Source organism: Equus przewalskii, chromosome 25, assembly GCF_037783145.1.
Source record: "Equus przewalskii isolate Varuska chromosome 25, EquPr2, whole genome shotgun sequence".
In the NCBI taxonomy this organism is placed as follows: Eukaryota; Metazoa; Chordata; class Mammalia; order Perissodactyla; family Equidae; genus Equus; species Equus przewalskii.
The window spans coordinates 34,898,782-34,920,066 of NC_091855.1; the positions used below are offsets into that span (position 1 = coordinate 34,898,782).

A 21,285-nucleotide genomic window follows, 5' to 3' on the forward strand; every position below is an offset into this window, starting at 1 on the left:
GCTGATGCTGTGGTCTTGAGGCCGAATTTCTTCATCAGGAAACCCCCGTTTTTGCAGGTAAGGCCTTCAACGGATTGGATGAGGCCCACCCACATTATCAAGGGCAATCTCCTTTACTTAAAGTCAGCTGTTGGTGGATGTTAAGCTCATCTACAGAATACCTTCACAGCAACACCTCGATTTGTGTTTGCTTAAATAACTGGGTACTACAGCCTAGCCAAGTTGGCACATAAAATTAACCATCACATCCAGCATACAGCCTGGCCCTGACCTCAGGACCAGAGCGTGTCAGAGATAAAGGGTGGGGCCATTCCAGCCTTCCTCGTGGTCCCTTGCTGGTTCGTGGGGAGCCTGGACCACTTGCTCTTGGTGAATCGTCCACCCTCCCTTAGCTTTGAGTGTCCTTGGGGAGGACGCATTCCTGAGCCCACACACCGTGTTCCAGCGTCTGCCTTTCCCCAGGCGTTCTCTCGCCTTGATGAGCTGGAAGCTGTCTAGGACAAGGAAGTATCAAGCCTCCACGCTGGGGACAATGGAGGTCTTTCCTGGCGTGTCGACATGGGTTAATTTGAACTCACTTGGCTAATTGGTATTAGCTTTTACTCAAGGGCATTGAACTCCTAATGAGTGGAGTGGCTATGAAATTTATCATCCAAACTGGGACACTTTCGAGAGTGAAGGGGAGACTGTTAATCGTACTGGACAGCAGGTGCGAATCAGGACTGTCCTGGGTAAATCAGAGCATGTGGAAGACCTAATGCTCATCGCTGCCTGGTGTTTCTGAAGAGCTCGCTAACGCAGAGCTGTTCTCTGTGCCTGTGGTCCATGGAGCAAGGGTTCATCTAGTCAACAAATGTGAGCACTGTTGTGGGTTGAGTTGGGTCCCCCAAAAGATGTGTTGAAGTTCTAACCCCGCTATCTTGACTGTGACTTTATTTGGAAATAGGGTCTTTGCAGACGTGCTTAGTGAAGATGAGTCAACAGTGGAGTAGGGTGGGCCCTGAATCCGATGACTGGTGTCTTTGTGAGGAGGCCACGTGATGGTGGAGGCAGAGAGTGGAGTGATGTGGTCGGCAAGTCAAGGAATGCAAGCATTGCTGGCTGTCGCCAGAAGCTGGGAGAGAGGCGTGGGACAGATGCTCCCTGAGTCTCTGGAAGGAACCAGCCCTTCCTACACCTTGATTTCAGACTTGCAGCCTCCAGAACTGTGAGAGAATGAATTTCTGTGGTTTAAGCCCCCTCGTGTGTGGCGCTCTGTTACAGCAGCCCCAGGAAACGAACGCACGTGCCAGCCTCTGATGTGAGTGCCAGGGAGATGTCGACGAAAATAATCCATAACCAATCTATAAATGAAAATTTGGGTGAGTTTATTCTGAGCTTAAATCTTAGGATTATAACCCGGGAGAGTCTTTCCACAAAGGAACAGAGCACTCCAAAGAAGCGGGGGTACACAGGGTGGTTATATACCCTCAAAGAGGCTGTTTCACATATTGTTGAAATGTCCCTCCCACAATAGTCACAAGATTGCCCTGTCAGCACAGCGCTTGATGGACACAGCAGGCAGTGGGTCTGCTATCTCAGAGGGCACAGCAGGAGGCAAGTCTATTGTCTCGAGCTGGGTGGTCACAGGTGAGCGCAGCAATCAGTTTCTAGCCTAAGGAAAGATGCTTAATCCTTAAGGAGACACCAGCGGTGGGAGGGGGAGGGAAGTTGCACCTTTATCTCAAGGGCCTTTGCTCTTGCCATAGGGAATCTCTAAAGCAGATATACAATGCATGCTCAACGGCCTCAGTCAGGCCCTTTTGGAAAGACAAGGTCAGACGGAATTAGGCTTACACCAAATGGCTTCCTCATATACTCCAATATATCCTATTACTTGCCATTTTTATTTGTCAGAGACCTCAGCGATGCACAGCACAAACAGCCCATTCTTATGAGCGCTCAGCACAGGGGATTGTCCTGGGGACTTTGCTCAGACTGGGACTGTGTGATCTAGCCAGACAATGAATCATTGTTTCTGCAGGTTGATTAGACAACTCAAATTAACACATGGCCCAAGTTAAGTCTCGCGCCCGCTTCTGCTGGCTGAGAACACACAGGAAGAGTGTGGGGCCTGGCCCCCGAGGAAGGTGGGTTCTGTTCTTGACATCGATGATGGTGAGATGGCTCAGGCGACAGTGAGGTCTCGTTCCCCAGGATGCAGGGTGCCTATTGTGATGAACTCACCTGAGGAGGGGTCACGACAGGCGAGCCCCTGCCGCTTCCCAGGCTTCCAACCTCTGAGATAAGCTTGCCTTCAAGCAGCAGCGAGGGCCAGATCCAGCCCCGTCCCACAGTCTCCACCAGGGGAGGCACGGCGGTGGCTGACGTGTGCCATTTTCATGTGTGTGAAGCCAGGTGCTTGTTCCTCTTCCATCCGTGCCGTGAGGACGACAAGGAAACCAGTGGAGAGCTCTACAGTTTGTCAGTGGAAATAAATGTGGTCCCCTTTCCTACATTGTGGAAAGTTCGATGAATCTCTCCTTACTGACGTATAGCTTAAATATAATAAAAGGCAGATTTTTAAGTGCACAGTGTGAGTTTTGACAAATGGATTTGACCATGTAACTACGACCCCATCAAGACCTAGAACGTTGCCATAACCCCAGAAAGTGCCTCGTGCCTTTGTCTAATCAGCCACAGAGGTTCTGACTTCTGTCTCTGAGCTTCTTGTTGGCTGTGCTTGGGCGCCATCAATGGCGTCCGGCCGTTTGTCCTCTTTCGGGCTAGAGTCTTTCATGCACCATGTTTTTAAGCTTCAGTCTTCACTGAGAAATCATAGTAAATGGACTTAAACAAGTTTACTGTAAAAACAGCATAAACCACGGTGTAGAGCGTCCGGAAGGGGAGCAATGGAGGGGGATCGATTTAAGGTCCCTCTGCCTGCTACACCCACCGTCGTGGTTTGGGTGTGTTTCTTTCCAGTTCTTTTCATTTGTTTATTGGCTCATAGCTGTCAACTAACCAGAAGTGATCTTGTGTGTTGCTTTTCTCATTTATTAGATTTTTTCCATATCCAATGTCCTTAACCACCATTTTCGATCATACTCTATCTGAAATGTGCGACAAGGGCAGGGGCCTGGGCCTGTCTTGTTCACTGACGTAGTCCCAGTGTGTCGAGCGGTGCTGGACGTGGTAGGTGCCAGTACGTTTTCATGGAAGGACTGATGGAAGTTTGGCAAATACTTTAGCCATTTCCCTGTTACTAGGCGATGAGTGACTTGCAGTGTTTTACCGTTAGAGGTAATGACCATCTTCACGCTTGTGGCTTCTTGCCCCATATTTTGAATGGCACCCTTAGAACAAATGCCAAGTGATGAATTGTTGTGTCAAAGAGAAGAAACACCTTCTGGCTCTTCGCTTACAGTCAAGTGCTTGGCAGAGCTGAATGACCCGGGTTCAGTCTCCGCTCTGCCCCTTACTTACTGTGTGGCTTTGGGCAGATTACTTAACCTCTCTGTGCCCTAGTTTTCCTATGTGTAAAATGGGGCTAATGATACTATTTCACGGGCTCATTGTGAGGATTAAGTGAAATACTGTGTGTGAAGTACTTAGAGTGCTTGGCACGTGGTAAACTTGGTAATGTATTTTCTATTTATGTTTTGTACGTAAAACATGATATTATGCTAAAAAAAATGCACCTATTTTCCCAAAGAGACGTGGTTTATCTTCATAATGACTATCCTTTGGATGAACACAGTAGCGCTGTGTGGCGCCCGTTGGCGAGTGGCTCAGAGTTTGGTTGTGTTGTGAAGGAGTCTTGGTTACTAAGTCACATCAGAGATCGTGTGTGTGTTCTCTGTCGAATCTTCCAGCTGGATGCCATCTGGTAGGTGGGGGCAAGGCAAAGATGAACAAATTGTCCCTACGGCGCTCTGAGAGCACTCGACCTGGTGTGGGAGAAGGACGTACAGACGCGACTAACGGTGAGCAGTTGTGGAAATGCCATCCACGTGAGAGCGAGTCTCCGATTCCTCTCAGGGTTGACTGCAGCGAGGCCGGCGGCCACCCTCGCTGGGGTGTGGCAGAGACTCAGAGGCGGGCAGGGGCATGGGGAAAAGGGGCAGGCTCAGGTGTGCCTGGTGGGAGGTTGTTGGCACGGGAGCTGGGGGTGCGCTACCTAGAATCGGGACATTTCACGTCATTGCTTGGGGAGTGTATTTGTTTCCTAGGGCTGTGACAAATTACCACAAACTGAGTGACTTAAAACAGTGGATATGTGTTCTCCCAGAGATCTGGAGGACGGAAGTCTGAAATCAAGGTAACGGCCAGGTTGGCTCCTCCTGGAGGATCTGGGGAGAATCTGTTCCTTGCCTCTCTCCTGGCTTCTGGTGGCTGCGGCAATCTTCAGTGCTTCTTGGCTTGTAGCTGCATCACTCCAGTCTCTACATTTGTCATCACACGGTCGTCTTCTTATAAGGACACCAGTCATTGGATGTAGGGCCTACCCCAATCCAGTATGACCTCATCTTAACTAGTTATAATGACATCTGCAAAGACCTTATGGACTGAATTATGTCCCCTCAAATCCATGTGTTTGAAGCCCTAACTCCCAAAATGATGGTCTTTAGGGAGATAATTAAGGTTAAATGAGGTCGCGAAGGTGGGACCCTAATGCAATAAGACTGGTGTGCTGATAAGAGGAGGAGGAGATGCCGGGAGGCTGTGCACGCAGAGGCAAGGCTGTGTGAGGACACGGCCAGCAGGCAACCGTCTACAAGCCGGGAAGAAAGTCCTCACCGGACACCAGCCCTGCTGGCACCTTGATTTTGTGGCCGTCCAGCCTCCAAAACTGTGAGAAAATAAATGTCTGTTTTTTGAGCCACCCAATCTGTGGTATTTTGTCATGGCAGTGCGAGCTGACTAATACACCTTATTTTCCAATAAAGTCACATTCTAAGGGTCCTGGTGACATGAATTTGGGGGAACACTATTCAATCCATTACAGGGAGCACAGTTTTCTCTGGCTGGTCTTAAGTTGGAGGTGGGGACAAACAGTGGGGAAGCTGGCCCTCATTAACCAAGCCCTGACCTTTCTGGGCCATTCCTGTGGCTTTGGGCCTGTTGTGGCTGGGCCTCCTGGACCAGCTGCTGCAGAGGTCATGGGGCAGGGTTCTGTTGTCCTATGCGGTCTGGCCATCGTCTGCATGTTCAGGCTCTTATTCTGTTGCTAACTAGCTGTGATGCTGAATAAAGCACTTGACCCCTCTGGACTTCAGTGGTCTGCCTGTCCCTTAAAATGAGAGGTTTAAGTGGCTCTCAATGGGTGGGACAAGGATGTCCAGCATCAGGGCAGGGAGAGAGGTGGGGATGGTGAGGATGGCTTAGAAAATGTTGCCCGAGTGATCTTGATTGGCCTGTGCCCCCTCCTGGTGCAAAACAACTGGGCCACGTGGCATCTGGGAACTCTTCCAGCCATAAAATGCCACGGTGGTTGCTCCCGGAGAGAGCAATCTTTCTGCCGGATCTTCCAATCATATTTTTATTTTTCGTGGTGCTTAATCTCTTTTGGAATGTACTGGAAGAGAGAGAGGATTTTTAACTCCTTTTCATGCTGGCTAAGCCAATGATTTAATCTAATTATTTTTACTCCTGTTTGGGACATGAAGACGATGATATAAAACCTAGACATTCCAACTGTTGCCCATGAAAGGTATGAATTCTTAGCTAAGTTATTTTAAACCATGGAACTGGGGAAAATCACGATTTTTTGGCTTTTGGTTTCTGTCACTTGTGTGGTTTCTGAAACATGTAAGTGGAAATGATAGAAATTTGGAGCTATGTAAATTACTTCCCGGCCTTCCAGACTAGCTTTCATAGTTTCAGAATAGACGTCAGGCCTTCGAAGGTGGGGTTATTTTTAACCAGGGTAGAAAGCAAAGAGAATGACATGTTTTGAGGCAATTTTTTTCTTTTTGAAACATGCAATTCACAGTTTATTCCCTAAAGAGAAATCGGCTAATTGAAAGCTTGGAGAAAGATCAACATGGAACGCCAGCACGTCTCCGTCAAACACGTCCCCTCCGAGAAGGGTCACGCTTCAGCAGCCAGGCAGCAGCTTCGGAAGCCTGGAGCTGAGAAAGGAGGACCAGCCAGACTGGCTCCTGGATGACCTTCTCATTCTAGTGGCTCTAGGGTTGGTGTCAGAAGGGAAGTGGAGGCCAAGTACTCCTTCACTCAACATCTCGTGCCAGGACCTGGCAGCTCACAGGCTTGACCAGTGCAGCCGGTGCAGAGCAGGCGTGGCAGAGAAGGTGGCATCACGAGACTGGAGAAATTGTCAGGGCCAGGCTGTGAGGGGCCTTGAAGGCCTTGTCAGGGTTTGGGGCATTTATCCTAAGAGTAATTGAAAGCCATTGAAGAGGTCAGAACCATAAGTGCATGTGGAAAAGCTTGTCTGGTCGCCATGTGGAAAACAGAAAGGACACAGATTGAGAATGGACGTGGGGAGACGGGTTAGGAGGCTGGCACAGTGGTCCAGCGGTCCAGCGAGAGATGGTGCAGGGGGTGGAGATAAGAGGTGGATGGACTTGAGAGCTGTTTAGGAAGTAAGGTTGCCAGGACCCTGTGGACGATTGGCTGAGAGTGGGGGTAGAACGTATAGTTAGTGTTCAGTGCAGGGCGTGAAAGCCACTCTCAGTGTTTTAAACAGAAAGGAATTTAATTCCGGGAATTAGGGGTTTACAAAATTGCAAGAAGGCCTAAAGGAGCAGGATTGGAAATCGATTGATCAAATTCAAAACCATCTAATGTGGGAATAAGACAGTGGATGCTGTTGCCAGGAGCCTCTCAGCGCTGCGTGTCTGTAACCTTGGTCGCCAGAGGAAGAACATCTCTGCCTTTTTCTGCCCTCTAATCCTCCAGGTTGGCAGCACCTGCTTCTCATTCAGAACCCGCTGCGTGGTAGTCCAGGCGCCGTAGGACAGGAAGTAGGGCTGGTACGTGTGACCATGCAGGGCACAGCCTGCACATCTGTATCTGCTGTCTCTGATGGGAAGGTTCACGGAAGGAAGTTCAAATGGATGCTGAGTACCACTTGGCCTGTCCACCCATGGGATATGAGGGAGGAGGAGGTCATCAAGGATGGCGCCAGACCGCCATGGATGGTGGACCATTCCCTGGGGACAGGTTAAAGATGCTTATAGGATGGCCAAGGAGTGGTGTCCAGTTGGCAGCTGGGCATATTAGGTCTTGAGCTTGGAAAGATTGGGGTTTGGGAGAAGTCTACAAGGATTAGAAAGTCAAAACCAGGTCCCCCGGGGAGAGTGTGTACATGGAGAAGAGGGCTCAGGGCAAAGCCCCAAGAACCCCAGCCTTCAGGGTCCCACAGAGGAGGGCTCTAACGGAGACTGCACAGGGGAGAGTGTGGGGTCAAAGAAACGAAGCGAGAACTTCGCCAGAGGGTGGGATCACACAAACAACGTGGGTGAATCTCGTGCATTTTGCTAAGTGCAAGAAGTCAAACCAAAAAAACTGCATATTCTATGATTCGTTGATGTGACATTCTGAAAAGGCAATCTATAGGGAAAGCAAACACATCGTGATGGCCGGGGGTTGAGGTGCAGGGGAGGGTTTGACTGCAAAAAGGCAGCACACGGGAATTTGGGGGTGATGGAACTATTCTATCTCAGGGGTGTGGTGGTGGATGCACAACTCTATGCGTTTCTCAAAACCCATAAAAGTACATGCCACAAAGAATGGATTTTGCTAGGTGTGTGAGTGGGTGGATAGATAGATAATACGTACGTTCATTCATTCATTCATACGTACCGTACATACGTTCATTCATACATAAATAGGAAGTGGTTGGTTTTATTAAATGTCTCAAGGAGGTCAAGGAAGATGAGTGACAGGTTTCCCTGGATCCATGAAATAATAGACTAGACCTCTGTATGGGTAAGTCCTGGACCATAAGCGGAACTGACCTACAAGACACCATGAGCGTTCCTCCTTTCAGGAGCAAGACTCCTCGGCATGGCCCCTGGAGCTTCCAGCGGTACAGAGGCTGCTCCTTGGATAGGAGACCTTGCTCCTGAGATGTGCACCTGTTGTGAGTAAACTACTCAGATGAGAAGAGCCTGGTATTGGTTGGCCCCCAGCCAGGGTTCTTCTTTCTCCTGTGCCTAACCGTGATTGTGTGACTGCAGGCGGATGCTAGAGCTTCTCAGAGCTCCATGTCCTCATCAATAAAGGGGGAATAATGATCTTCTCAGGACGGACGGGGCAGATCAAAGGGCTTCAAACCTTGACGTGGGCCTGCTCTCTCTGTGGGCTCACTGCCCCACCCAGCACCCTCCCCCAAGTCAGTAACCCCTGGCTCGGTTCGGTGCTCACCATCACAGCAAGCTTCTCACTGTCTCCTGGTCATCTGTTTATTTGTCCGTCTCCCCCCACCAGCCCCTTAAGGGTGCACTCTGGGGGCTTGGCACCTAGCCTTGTGCCTGACTTGTGCTCTTTCAGGACCAATGTCATCCTGATGACCTCACGCTGTCTGAATAACTTTGGCTTTCTCCTAAAGTCAGATCACCCTCCAAGATGAAGAGCCAAGATGAAGGCTTGAGTTCGCTCACGGATGCATCTGGATCTCATCTGTCCTTTCCCAGAGAATCCACCGCCTCCTGAGTGGGTGCTCAGTAAACACTTGCTGGACAAATTAATACATTTTGAGAACAAAGAGCCATGCTGGCAGGAGTGTGCAGCCTTGAAAAGGCCACACTAATTCAGGCTTTCTGAATTAAAATGGTGTTACCATGTAACTGTGTGTGTCAACAAAAAAGGTCAAGTGTGCCTAGGGGTCTCCTTTATAGGGTGATGGACAGCTCGGTAGCTGGTGCTGGGGAGGGGGCATTGCAGCTGCTTTTGTCCCCAGGGATCTTACGGTTTCCCCTCCGCTGTTCAGGAAGGGAACTGGCAGGAAAGAGGGCCTACCCTACCCCTCCTCCAGCACTGCCTGGCCCTGCACACCATGGAGGGTGAGCAGACTGGAGGGAGACAGACCCCTGGCGGGGGATGTGTCCAGAACCAAGAGTGATGGAGAAGCTGATTCTGAGCACCGAGGTCCAAAGGAAAGAATCCTAAAAGCAGGGTGGAGAGTAGCTGCTGGGTCATTGGCAGCTTTCCCTCCCCTCATCTCCTCCCCCCAAGGCCAGGATGTGGAGAAGGCTGGGTCATTCCTGGTTTCTCAGCTCGGCTCCACCTGCAGACACCTCTCTCCCCTCTCCCCACACCCTCCGTCCCCGGATTTCTGCAGCTTAAAAGCTTAAGCGTGACCTCGAAAGCCGAATGCGTGTGCCCTGTTGATTCCTCCCTCCTCCCTGGTGGGGATTCGAGGGCAGGCTTGGCTCCTCCCAGACACGCAAGCATCGTGCCCTTGACATGGCCTGGGGGCCTCCAATCCCAGCAAGCCCATGAGAGCAGTTTTTCTCAGAAAGCTGGGGTTGAACTGCATCAGCATTCAGATCCTCACGTGGCCAGTCGAATCTCACTCGCTCCTTGCCCCCTCGGCTGGTTTTGTCTCCTCTTTTGCTTTCACAAAGCAAAGTTCCTCCTCTGGAACAGTGGAGACAGAACTTGTGTCAAGGGAGATGTCTGTAAATTAACATCCTCAGAGTGACCGGCCGCTTGTCTGGGCTGAGTGCTGTGCGTGCATTGTCTGTATCACTTAATCCTTCAGCAACCTGATGGGCAGGTTCTGTTGTGATCCCCATTGATGGGTGAGACGTCACAGCCCCTGAGATGCTAAGCAACTTGCTGAGGTAGTGCAGGTAATAAATAATGGGCAGAGGCACCTCCTGAAACCTAAGGCTTCGGCATCGAAAGGCGGTGTCCGGAGCAGCTGCTTGGGCTGGCTGCAGGTTAGAGTTGTTGCTGTTGGTGACAAAGGTGGGAGGGACAGAGTTCCTGCTGTGCATGTTCCATGGTCTGTACCCCTGTAGGCCAGTTCCTAGAGGATTTGACTCTTGAAATGGGGAGTGGAGTGGTCCCAGCTACCCGTGCCACCTGGGGAGGTGAGGCGGTCATCTGCCAGCTTGCAGCCTTTAATATCCATACCGGGGAGTGCCACACACGGTAATGGTAACTATTTCACCTCCTTGCGTGGCAGCTTTTGTGATCCTGGCAATCTTGGGATTGCTACTGAAGAAACTGAGGGACAGAGAGGTTAAATGACTCTGCCAGGGTCCCCCAAGTTCGTGGGTAGTTGAGCCAGGACTCTGATCCGGGTCTTCCATCTCCTGTGCAGCGTGACTTCCACCCGTGTTAGAGGAAGCCCCTAACCCTAGATGAGGATCAGAGGGTCCCCCTGTGAGTCCTGGCTTATGTGGCTGCAAGCACTGAGTCTTATTTGAGCCTCATTTGAACCTCATCTGGAAAGCAGGGACATCGATGGCTGCAGTGCCTGCTTCATGGGTTCAGGACGTGTCCAGAAGACTTGGGTGGGCACAGAGGGCAATGGGGCATTAGCAGCTGGTAGCTCTGCTGCTTAAACTCTGTCTTTGCTGGCAAAATGAAGGCCGTGGATGGCATCTGCTCCCCTCCGCTGCCCGCCGACATACACGTGGGGTTGCAGAGCAAGGCACTGTGGCTGAACCAGCAGACGTCTGTTCCCAGCAAGGACAAAGCCATTTATAATCCACATCCCCTCCCTGCTGGAGGCAGGTATGTCCTTGTAGCGGAAAGGCAGCATTATTTTATTCTAATTTTCAATGAATTCCCAGGATTGAATAAATTACCGGCTCTCAAAACACTGGTTTGAAGAATCAGGAACTGCCTCGAATTTTCATGGCAGAAATGTCCATTGATCTGCGCTGAAAGATCCCAGACAGCTCTGTGCTCCTGGAACAAGATCCTGGCCGCAGGAATGCCGTCTCCCTCTCTCTAATTCTCCATCTCTGAGCCGACAAACCTTGAGGCAGATCCATGCCCTTGAACTGAGAGTAGCAATTTTATTAAAGAAGTTTGATTACGGGAAAAGGAAAAAGAAAGAGGGAAAGAATCTATATTTCATTAAATGCTGCTTGTTTTTAAGTGGGAGCGTTTTCTGGGTGTCTGGGGAGCTGCTGTTTTCTGGTCTTGTTGGAAGAATCTGATGTTGAAAAACAGAAAAGTTTCCGTAGAAGGGAGAAACCACCACTCTCAGTTTGGGCCAAATTGTATTTACAGAGAAGGGATTTTTGTCCTGGAAACTTATTTAACTAGCATTGATTGAGTGCCCACTATGAACCAAGTATCATTGAAGGTGCTTAAAGCATTTGCAAGGATAATGAAAATGTTCTAATAGGTTGAGATGATACAGATGGTTATTTTTGTTAGTGTTCATCAGTGTTTCTTCAATTGATTGACACGGTCTGTTGAGAACCTACTGTGTACCAGGCCTGGCCGAGGCGCTGAGGATGCGTTACAGGGCAGGGTGGATCCCTGCCTTCCGGAAGCTTCTGGTCTAGCTGACAGGATGTGCAGAACTGACATTAACAACAAAGTACTTATCCGTTGGTTGTGTCAAATCAGGGAGAGAGAAGGCATTATTCCTCCATTACCCATGAACATTCTGGGCGTTGAGAGGCAGACCAGTTACTCAGACCTCTTGAGGGTGTCAGGGATCATACCTGAACCCCGAGTGCTTGATTCCCAATGCAGGGGGCTCTGCACGTCACGGGGCTGCCCACCCTCCAGGGTGATGAGAGCCCATAACAGGAGTGGTGGTGCCCGTCCTGGCAGGGGCATTCTTGGGGCCAAAGGAGGGCCTATGACATGGTGCTCAGTGACCCAAGATGCCGGTGGAAGCACACCTTGCACCTGATGGGCCTGATGGGTGCAGGGGATACTGGGACAAGGACCGACGCGCTCAGCCCTCATTCCCTCCCTTGCTCAGCCTTGGGTCCTCCTCCAAGATTTACCTCGAGCCTCACCTCCCATTGGTCATCCTCCCTGTGTCCTGCAGCTCTTCTGAAAGAGTGCTCACCTGGGAGCAGTTTTTCTGGTACCAGCACTGCCATCCCTGACCCTGCCGATGTCACTTGACCTCTTTGGGGTCTTGGCTTCCCCATCTGGAGTGACAGATCTATCATGGATGGGAAGAAAGCTTGAGAGAAGAGGTTCGTGGGCCGGGGATAAGCTGGAAGGACCTTGCAGGAGAGCGCCTGTCCCTGAGCTATGGGGGTGGGGGAGTGCGTGCCAGAAATGACTGCAGTGGGAGGGGACAAGGATACCTCTCTTCCTTTCATGGAGCCTGCTTCTCAATTCTGACCTGGCAGTGGTGCAGGAAGAATATTCCAGAATCTTGGGAGGGCTGATTTGAAGCTTACCACAAGTTTGAAATGCTTTAAAAGGAAGGCATGTTATTAAAATCCACCTCACCGTTTTACCAGTGAGGAAACTGAGGCACAAAGAGGTTAAGGAACGTGTCCCTGTCGACACAGCCTGGGATCAGAGCCAGGATCTGAGCCTGGCAGTGTGATGTGGAGCCTGCCCTCCTGAGCGGGGCTGACTGTCTCCAGCCTCAGCCTGACCGTTGGCAGGAATTGGGTCCGTAACAGGACCAAGTGTGTGTCGCAGCCACTGGGGAAGGTCTCTGCCGGGAATGTGATCAGAATCCTTTGACAAAGCACAGAACCATCCCCTGATTTTCCTCTTTAGGGTCTTTTGACTTTTTTGTGCTTCTTTTTGCTAACAGTTTTATTGAGATATAGCTCACATGCTGTACAACTCACCCATTCAGTGGCTCTGAGTGTATTCAGAATGGTGCAAGCGTCCCCCGAAACAACTTTAGAACATTTCCATTACCCCAGAAAGAAACCTTGCACCCCTTAGCTGTCATCCCCCATCCCTCTGTACCCCCAGCCCTGGGCAGCCACTAACCTGCCTCTGTCTCCATAGATTTGTCTCTGCTGAACGTTTTCTATTAATGGGATCATGCAATATGTAACTGGCATCTTCTCACTTAGCAGAATGTTTTCAAGGTCCCCCCACGTTGTAACATGTATCAGCACTTCGTTTCTTTTTATTGTCAAATGATATTCAATTGTATGGATATATCACATTTTATTTATTCATTCGTCAGTTGGTGGATGTTGGGGTTGTTTCCACATTTTAGCTTTTATGGATAATACTGCCATGAACGTTCATGTGCAAGTTGTGTGTGGACATACGTGTTCATTTCTCTTGGGTAGATCCTTGGGAGTAGAATCGCTGGGTCATATGGTGAGTCTGTGTTTAACCTTTCAAGGAACCGCCAGACTGTTTTCCAAAGTGGCTGCACTATTTTACGTTCCCGCCAGCAGTGTATGAAGTTTCCAGTATCTCCTCATCCTTGTCAACACTTACTATTATCTGTCTTTTGATTATAGCCATCCTAGTGGATGCAAGGTGTTTCATACTTTTTTTTCATTGCAAGGGATATGTAAAACATGATCAACTGGAAGGTGCTAGAATATCTGTGGATAGTTCAGTATCCAGCAATGTCCTCCTCGGAGTGCAAGTCTGCCCTGGACCGAGGAGAAGTAGCTGGCCCCCTCCCTGGGCACTTGAGAGCGGGGTGGGCTCTGCAGTCCTGTGGTGGCACCCAGGCCTGAGCTGAGGCTCGCCAGGGGGCCCGCTGATAACTGACACTCTGTGTGTCCTCTTGTCTTCCAGCCATTCACGAGTTCCCCACAGACCTGTTCTCCAACAGGGAGCGACAGCACGGAGCCGTCCTGCTGCACATTCTTGGGGTAAGTGGCCCTCGCGGGGTGGGACGGTCGCATACGCCAGGCCGGTGAAGCCTGTCTGCAGAGCTCGGCGCAGCCAGAGCGTCTTGGAGGTCTCGTCCGGTCCTCATAGGAGCCCCGTGGGGGGCAGATACTGGACCCATTTCACCCACAAAGAAATGGAGTCTTTAGGGTGTTAGGTGACTTGCTCATTGTCACACAGCAGGTGGCCCCAGAGCCAAGACAGGAATTCCAGTCTTCTTGTGCCTCATTTTCTGCTTTTATAAAACGGGGAATGACAGCACCTCTCAGATGTACAAATATGCGTGCGTGTGGATGAAGGGCATCAGACACTGCAGGACGCAGAGTGAGTGTTCTGTGCGCGCTTGCTATGATTCCCATCGTGCCCCCAGATGTTACCACCCTGACATAACTATAGTTTAGAACTTGGGTGCACTTCTTTTTTTTTTTTTTTTTTTTTGAGGAAGATTTGCCCTGAGCTAACATCTAACATCTGTACCAGTCATCCTCTATTTTGTACGTGGGACGCCACCACAGCATGGCCTGATGGGTGGTGTAGGTCCATGCCTGGGATCTGAACCTGTAAACCCAAGCTGCTGAAGCAGAATGCACTGGAGTTAACCCCCATGGCTTGGGGCCGGCCCCTCAAACTTGGGTGCATTTCTTCTCAAACTTCCCTCTATGTTTATATGAGCTTAGATGACAATTGGTAGAGTTCAAATAGCAATTCAAAAAAGAATAGTGGCTTGAAGCCTAAATTATAGGTACAAGTCACCCTTCTCTGACAGGAGTAGGCAAACTACGGCCCTTGCCCTTGCCCGTGTTTGTAAATAAAGCTTTATTGAACACAGCCATTCCTATTCATTTCTATCCAGGCATACCTCGTTTTATTGCATTTTGCTTTTTACACTTCACAGATATTACATTCTTTTACAAGACCCTCCAACCAGCAAAAAGATTAAGACTTACTAAAGGCTGAGAGGATGGGGAGCATGTTTTAGCAATAAAGTATTTTTAATTAAGGTATGTGCATTGTCTTTTTAGACACAATGCTATTGCACACTTCATAGACTACAGTATAGTGTAACCATAACTTTTATATGCGCCAAGACACCAAAAACTTCACGTGACTCGCTTTATTGCGGTGGTCTGGAACTGAGCCCGCGACATCTCGGCGGTGTGCCTGTGCTCTCCCTGGCTGCTTCGCGATTCAGCGGCAGGACTGAGAAGGTGTGACGGAGACGGCCTGGTTCACAAAGCCAACAATATTTACCGTCTGTCCCTTTGCAGAAGAAGTGTGCTGACACTGTTGAATGGCGTGGGCAATGAAGGCGGGCACGGTTTGCCCTTCCACGTTGGATCAACCACGGCAAATTTTCCTCCTGATTACGATCCCCAGCACCCACCACCATCTGCTCATATGTGTAAACCCAACCAACTATTAGTCTTTGCAAGAGATAATTAAGAAAGCGAAAGCTGGGATTCGCACATGGAGAGTGGCCACTGGGGAATTGTGAATGAGTGAGGTTTTAATTAACAGGATAAACCATTAATGAAAACGAAGGTTAGAATGGAGGTTGTAGGCAGATTTTGAATGACAGGCCCGTATATTGCTTCTGTAATGGAGTTAGTACCTTCCTGTTTCTCTGGCTTTCCCACACCCTCCCCTTTCCCTAAGGGCTTGGTGAATTAGTTCCATCGTTCTGTCTTCCTGCTCCATGAAAGTCTTGGTGTTGCTGAGACAAAACCTTTTTTCCTGAGCCTGAGGGCACCTCAGTATTCAGCAGGAACCCTTCAGAGCAGGTTACCAAGCTGTGGCTGGAGGGCCCATCCGGCCCGCCTCCTGTTTTTGTAAATAAAGTTTTATTGGAACACAGCCACGCCCATTCGTGGCTGCCCTTCCATGGCAGCAGTGATCCTGACGGACTGTGTGGCCGTCAAAGCCTGAAACACTTACCACCTGACTCTTTAAAACAGTTCGCTGACCCTTCATCAGAGCAAGAAGCGGCTGGAGCTCCCCAGCCAGCGTTTGTCTGCCACCTCTCAGGGCTCCCGGCCACGTGATGGAAACAGTGGCACCAGCCTGGTCCCCTTGCTCTCCAGGGCCTCTGAGGCATCTTCTGCCTCCTGGGGGGGCCCTCTGCCTGGGAGATGAGCTTGGCCACAACTGATGGAGCTTCTGCTTTATTTACTCACAATTAATTACGAGGTTGCTGGAGTATCCCACTGTTTTGGATGAAGCAGCCCAGCCTTTCTCTCTTTTGCAAACAGGGCATTCATATCATTTTGTCTTTCAAGAAAGAAATGGCTTCCCCCCAGCGCTGAGCACAAAATCCCATTGCCTTTCCATGGGTCCTCATCCTTGTGTCTCCCTCCAACCTCATGCTCTCCGTTTTCCATCTCACTCTCACTCTGCTCTACCTGCCCTGGGGACCTGGCTGTTCCTCAAATGCACCAAGCTCGCTCCTACCTCAGGACCTTTGCACTTGCTGTTTCCTGGCACTTTTGCCTATTTGTTTATTTGCGCCCCACTGAGGTCACTTCAAGAGGCAGAGGCTTTTCCTGGCATTCTCTCCTTACTAGCACCTGGCACACAGGATGAGCTCAGTAAAGCCCTGGTGGTAGACAGGGCAGGGAGGGGTTCTGTGTATAAAATCATTTTAAAACTACTGATCTCGTCTTATTCTTTCATTAAACAGATGAAGAAACTGAGACCCAGAGATATGACTTGCCCAAAGTCACATGGCACCTAAGTCCCGGGATCAGCCTTAGAATCTGGACTCTGTTCCGTGAACCTCCCAATGCCAGTGGCTTACGTGTTTTAACCTGTGTCCACATCAAGTAGCATCCCAGGAAATGCTGGCTCTCAAGTTGCCATTTGTTTTGGTGGGAGCGGTGGGGGGAGTTAGATAACAGGGAAATGGTGCCATCACTAAAAATGGAGAAGATCAGGATGATGACTATTTTAAAGTCTTAGAATGGTGATTCTAAGTGCTTTCCTTCCTGGCCTTTAAGGTCAGATCCTGCCTTTCGAGGGCACAGTCTGGTGCTGGCAGAGCTGCTGCTTTAAGAAAGGAAGGAGCACGGTGCCATGGGCCTGAGGTTTAGTCCCCTTTGCTGCTCAGCAAGTTATTTTCCCCCTCTGGGCCTCTGTCTCCCCATCTGTCAGTGAGGGGACTGAGAGAGCAAATCTCTGTGGTGCTGGAATTTTCCTCCGCCCCGGCGGGCTGGTTTGGGGCATGGTGGATGCCGACCGCGCCTCCTCAGCAGCAGCTGACGCGTGGTGTCTCCGTGTTTCCTCTGCAGGCTCTGTACATGTTCTATGCCTTGGCCATCGTGTGTGACGACTTCTTTGTTCCATCTCTAGAGAAGATCTGTGAGGTACGTGGGAGGGACCTGGGACCCCCTGCGAAGCCTGGGAGGGGGCTGGGGGTGATGGAGGACACGTTGCATGTCAGGGTCAGGCCGAGAAGGACTGGAGTGGGGAACACTCTGGCGGTGAAGGTTGTCAGGACAAGAGTAGTGTCGCCACGGCGAACCCTCAGCCTGAAACCCCCAGATTGGAGTTGGCGGGTGGTGTCCCCGACACGAGTTTGGCAGAAGAAAATGCGACCAGTGTGCCATCCTTACCCAGAACCTCCTGCTCCGCCGGAGGCCATCGGTCATTAAGCCACCCACGGTTCGTTCAGGAGCATTTGTCATAACCAGCTGCAGTTGGCAGGTACCAGGTGGGACCTGTGTCCCTAGGGAGAGGATGCCTCTTGTCCCAATCTTCGCAGACTAACGTTTTCTCCTTTTAATTCCTTTGTTGATCTGTGTGTGTGAGGAAAATTGGCCCTGAGCTAACATCTGTGCCCACCTTCCTCTACTTTTTATATGTGAGACGCTGCCACAGCATGGCTTGGTGAGTGGTGCATAGGTCCATGCCCAGGATCCAGACCTGCAAACCCGGGGCTGCCGAAGTGGAACGTGTGAACTTAACCACTATGCTACCAAGCTGGCCCCCTTTGTTAATTTTTCACTTTCTTTTCGTCTTTCTCCCCGTATACAAGACCCCCGTCTGTCTCTCTACTCTGCCTTACTCTTGGCTTCTGGCCGAGGAAGGAAAATATCCTCTGTCTTCGGCACCTGCTGCGTGCACCCTGGTCCGGGCTTTGCCACGCGTAACCCTGTGAAACCTCTCAGCTGTCAGAGGCCATATTGTTGTGACAGTTGCAGCTGGGGACATGGACTGTCAGGGGCAGGCTGTTACTCTACCCCACTGCTCAGCACAGGACAGGGACAGGCTGCGTTTGACCTGGGTCCCCTAGACAGTGAGGGACCTGGCAGAAGTGCGCAAAGGGACCTCCCCTCCTCCCGACCCTCCCCCCCCACTCAGATGGAGCCACGTGCTCACCTCGATCTGTGAGAGAATCAAGCCCGAGAAAGAGCGTAAGGAAACGACCACTGGGGATGTCAGGACAGGAGGCTCAGCCTCAGGATGGAGTCCTGGCGTGGCGTGCTGAGGGTGCAGTGGTCCCTGCAAGTGGCCTGTCGCTTCTTGGAAGGAGGCCCTCAGGAAAACACAGTCAGCTGGTCTCACAGAACATGCACCCCGGGCATTCACTAATGTGAGAGTGTGGGGGCCCACAGCAGCAGGGTTGGGCCCCCTGCCCCTCTGGGGTTGACAGGAGCCCGTGGAAGATGGGTAACTGGTGACACAGGACTGTGTACTATAGAGGTGCCCCGTGAGGTTATCTGTCCCCTTAAGGACACAGAAGTAAGTGAGGGTGATGGTCTTGGCCCTGGAAGGGGCTCAGTGAGAGCCATCAGAGGACTAAGGGGCTGAAAAAAGGGAGGGAGCATCTCTGTTGGAGAGAAGCCCTGGAAGGGTTCATGGAGGAGGTGGCATTTGGTCCAGGCTTTGGCAGTGGGAAGGATGTCTGCATGCAGAGAGGGAGGAGAGGGGAAGAGGAGGGAATGGCCCAGGCAAAGGCAGGGAGGAGGCAGGACAGGACGTAGCATGGTTTGGATTCTGCTGGAAGCTATTGGAGATGCTCTGATGGCAGAACCTCTTCTGTGGAACCTTCCCCTTTGACCGGGTTAAGGTGGCCGGACTTGGACCCTGGAGGTCAGTGCTGTACCCCTGCCTCCGCTTCTGTCAAGCCCAGAGCTCTGACCCCTCTGAGGACCCCTTTGGCAGCAAGCTCAGCAGGGAGGTTGTGCTGGCCCGGGGGTTCCTCCGTGGCTCCAGAGCCCGGGGCTGCTCAGGGGTACTTTCGGAGGTGGGAGATGGGGCAACCGAGCCCTGCCCTGAGCCAGCCTGCCCAGAGGCCTCCAGAGAACCGCAGGGAGGCGCCTTTAAGTGGATGACGGGCAGCCCCAGCATCTCGTGGTTTCTCCAAGCGTCGGAGGAGAATGAAGAGGAATTGACAGACGGGGAGCAGGGGATTCTGGGCTGAGGGCCCGACGGGGTGGCAGGGGGCACGTGCTCAGGGTGCAGGGAGGAGAGGCTGCCGGCCACAGGCTTGGCCCCGGCTACAGCGCTGCTCCCTGTGCTCTCCCTGGCTGCCGGAGTGACCAGTTAGCATGTCTGCTGCCCCCATGTCACAGCCTGTGGTCACTTCTGTTTCAGAAACTCCACCTGAGTGAGGACGTGGCCGGCGCCACCTTCATGGCTGCAGGAAGCTCGACACCCGAGCTCTTCGCCTCTGTTATTGGTGAGAAACCCCCCGGCTGGATTCACAGGGTCTCGAAAGAGCCTCAGTCTGGGGCCCTGACCAATGGGGGCATTTGTCAGCTCTGAGCCTCAGTTTTCTCATCTATAAAACGGGAGAGTTGGAGAGACAGAAAGTAGACGAGTGGCTCCCTGGGGCGTGGGGAGGAGGGGGTGCTGGTGGGTCCCAGGTTTCTTTTCAGGGTGATGAAAAGGTTCTAAAAGTAGATTGTGGTGATGGTCGCACGATTCTGTGACTAAGAACACTGAGTTGTATACTTTAAATGGGTGGATTTTGTGGCGTGTGAAGTGTATCTCAATAAAGCTGTCCATAAAAATGGGAGGACTGGGTAGCCGGGCCCCAAGGGCATGTCCACTCTCTGGTTTTGCCATTCTCATCAGCATCATGGGCGTTCTGTCTGATGGAGGAATGACTCCCCTTGGTTCGTGGGAGGGGGGCCAGGCCTCACAGCCAGCCTGGGTCTGGGGGGGCAGGCGGGGGCCCTGCAGACGAGGATTGGTGCCCTTCCCTACCCAGGTGTGTTCATCACCCACGGAGACGTGGGGGTGGGGACCATCGTGGGCTCTGCCGTGTTCAACATCCTGTGTATCATCGGAGTGTGTGGATTGTTCGCCGGGCAGGTCAGTGGTTTCTCTCCCTGGCCTGACTGACGAGTGCCCTTTAGTGGTGGGATGAGCCCTGGTGAAGTGACGTGAGGGGCAGGAGGGGGAGACCCAAGGCCCAGCCTCAGCTGAGCCCCTGACTCCCTGTGGCTTTGAGCGACCCGATTTCCCCCTCTGAGCCGGTTTCCCCGTGTGTCCCAGCGGCGTGTGACATTCCTCCCCCTCCTGCAGTCAGTGGTCTGAGGGCAGGAAGAGCGTCGGCTCGTGGCCAGTCCGGGGGTGAGCACTCACTCGACAACAGTCCATATTTAAGGGGCGCCTCCTGAGCCAGACTCTGGAAATATCTTGGACCTGCCTTTGGCCTCCCCGGCAGGGAGCGTGAAGCTGGCTTGTTGTCGAAACCCCATCATCACCCTCCTGGTCCTCAGGGCCATGGGGGGACATTAGACTTGACTCAGAGAGTCGGGCTCGTGGGTGGGCCTGCCCTGCCGCGGGAGGTGGAGGTGAGCAGTTACCGCCAGAAGTTTCCAGCATCGAGGGGGAGAGCGAGGGCCTCTGGGCTCCGCCTCAACGCGGGGCTTCTGCTGCGAAACATGATGTTGTCCCCTTGGAGGAGTGGGGGCAGCCTCACCATCACTTACGAACACAACGAGGCTTCGTTCTGTTCCCCAAATGTAATGAAGAGCACGGGCGGCCGTGAGCAGCCAGGCGAGATTTGTTGCTGGTGGCACAGTTAGGAGGAGCTCCGTGGGTGTGTCTCTGCACCCCTGGGGTGTGGGGGTGGTGGGGAAGCCCCTCACCCCCTCCCCACTCTCGTGCCCCCAGCCCACAGCAGCTGACGGCCCTTTGCCCGGCAGGTGGTCCGTCTGACGTGGTGGGCCGTGTGCCGAGACTCCGTGTTCTACACCCTCTCTGTCGTCGTGCTCATTGCCGTGAGTTGCCCTCCTGCCCACCTCTGTCCCTGGCGCTTTAACCAGAGGACCCAGCACCCCGACTGGGGGGTGTGCAGACCACTCATTGCAGTCACGTTGACCGATCCCCCTGCCACTGTGCCTGCCTCTCCCGAAAACCTCACACCTCACAGCTTCGTTATGGAGCGAGTCCAGGGCCCACTTGAATTCAGAAAGGCCTTGAAAAACCCAGGACACGTGTTGCAGGGTCTGTGCAACTAAGCTCGAGCACTTTGCTCATCAGAGGCCCTTCATACCCTCACTTTGAGCCCTT

At 51.9% G+C, this 21,285-nt stretch overlaps 1 protein-coding gene across 3 annotated transcripts in view; it reads left to right on the forward strand.

Moving 5' to 3' along the window:
• Window positions 1–21,285, forward strand: part of SLC24A4 (solute carrier family 24 member 4) — a 157,372-nt gene that overhangs the window by 79,981 nt on the left and 56,106 nt on the right. For all 3 annotated transcript variants that reach the window (XM_070594483.1, XM_070594482.1, XM_070594484.1), the window contains 5 exons: window positions 13,669–13,745; window positions 17,049–17,123; window positions 19,357–19,441; window positions 19,976–20,079; window positions 20,919–20,993. In XM_070594483.1, the coding sequence (XP_070450584.1) occupies window positions 13,669–13,745; window positions 17,049–17,123; window positions 19,357–19,441; window positions 19,976–20,079; window positions 20,919–20,993 (416 nt within the window). The remainder of the gene's footprint in view (window positions 1–13,668; window positions 13,746–17,048; window positions 17,124–19,356; window positions 19,442–19,975; window positions 20,080–20,918; window positions 20,994–21,285) is intronic.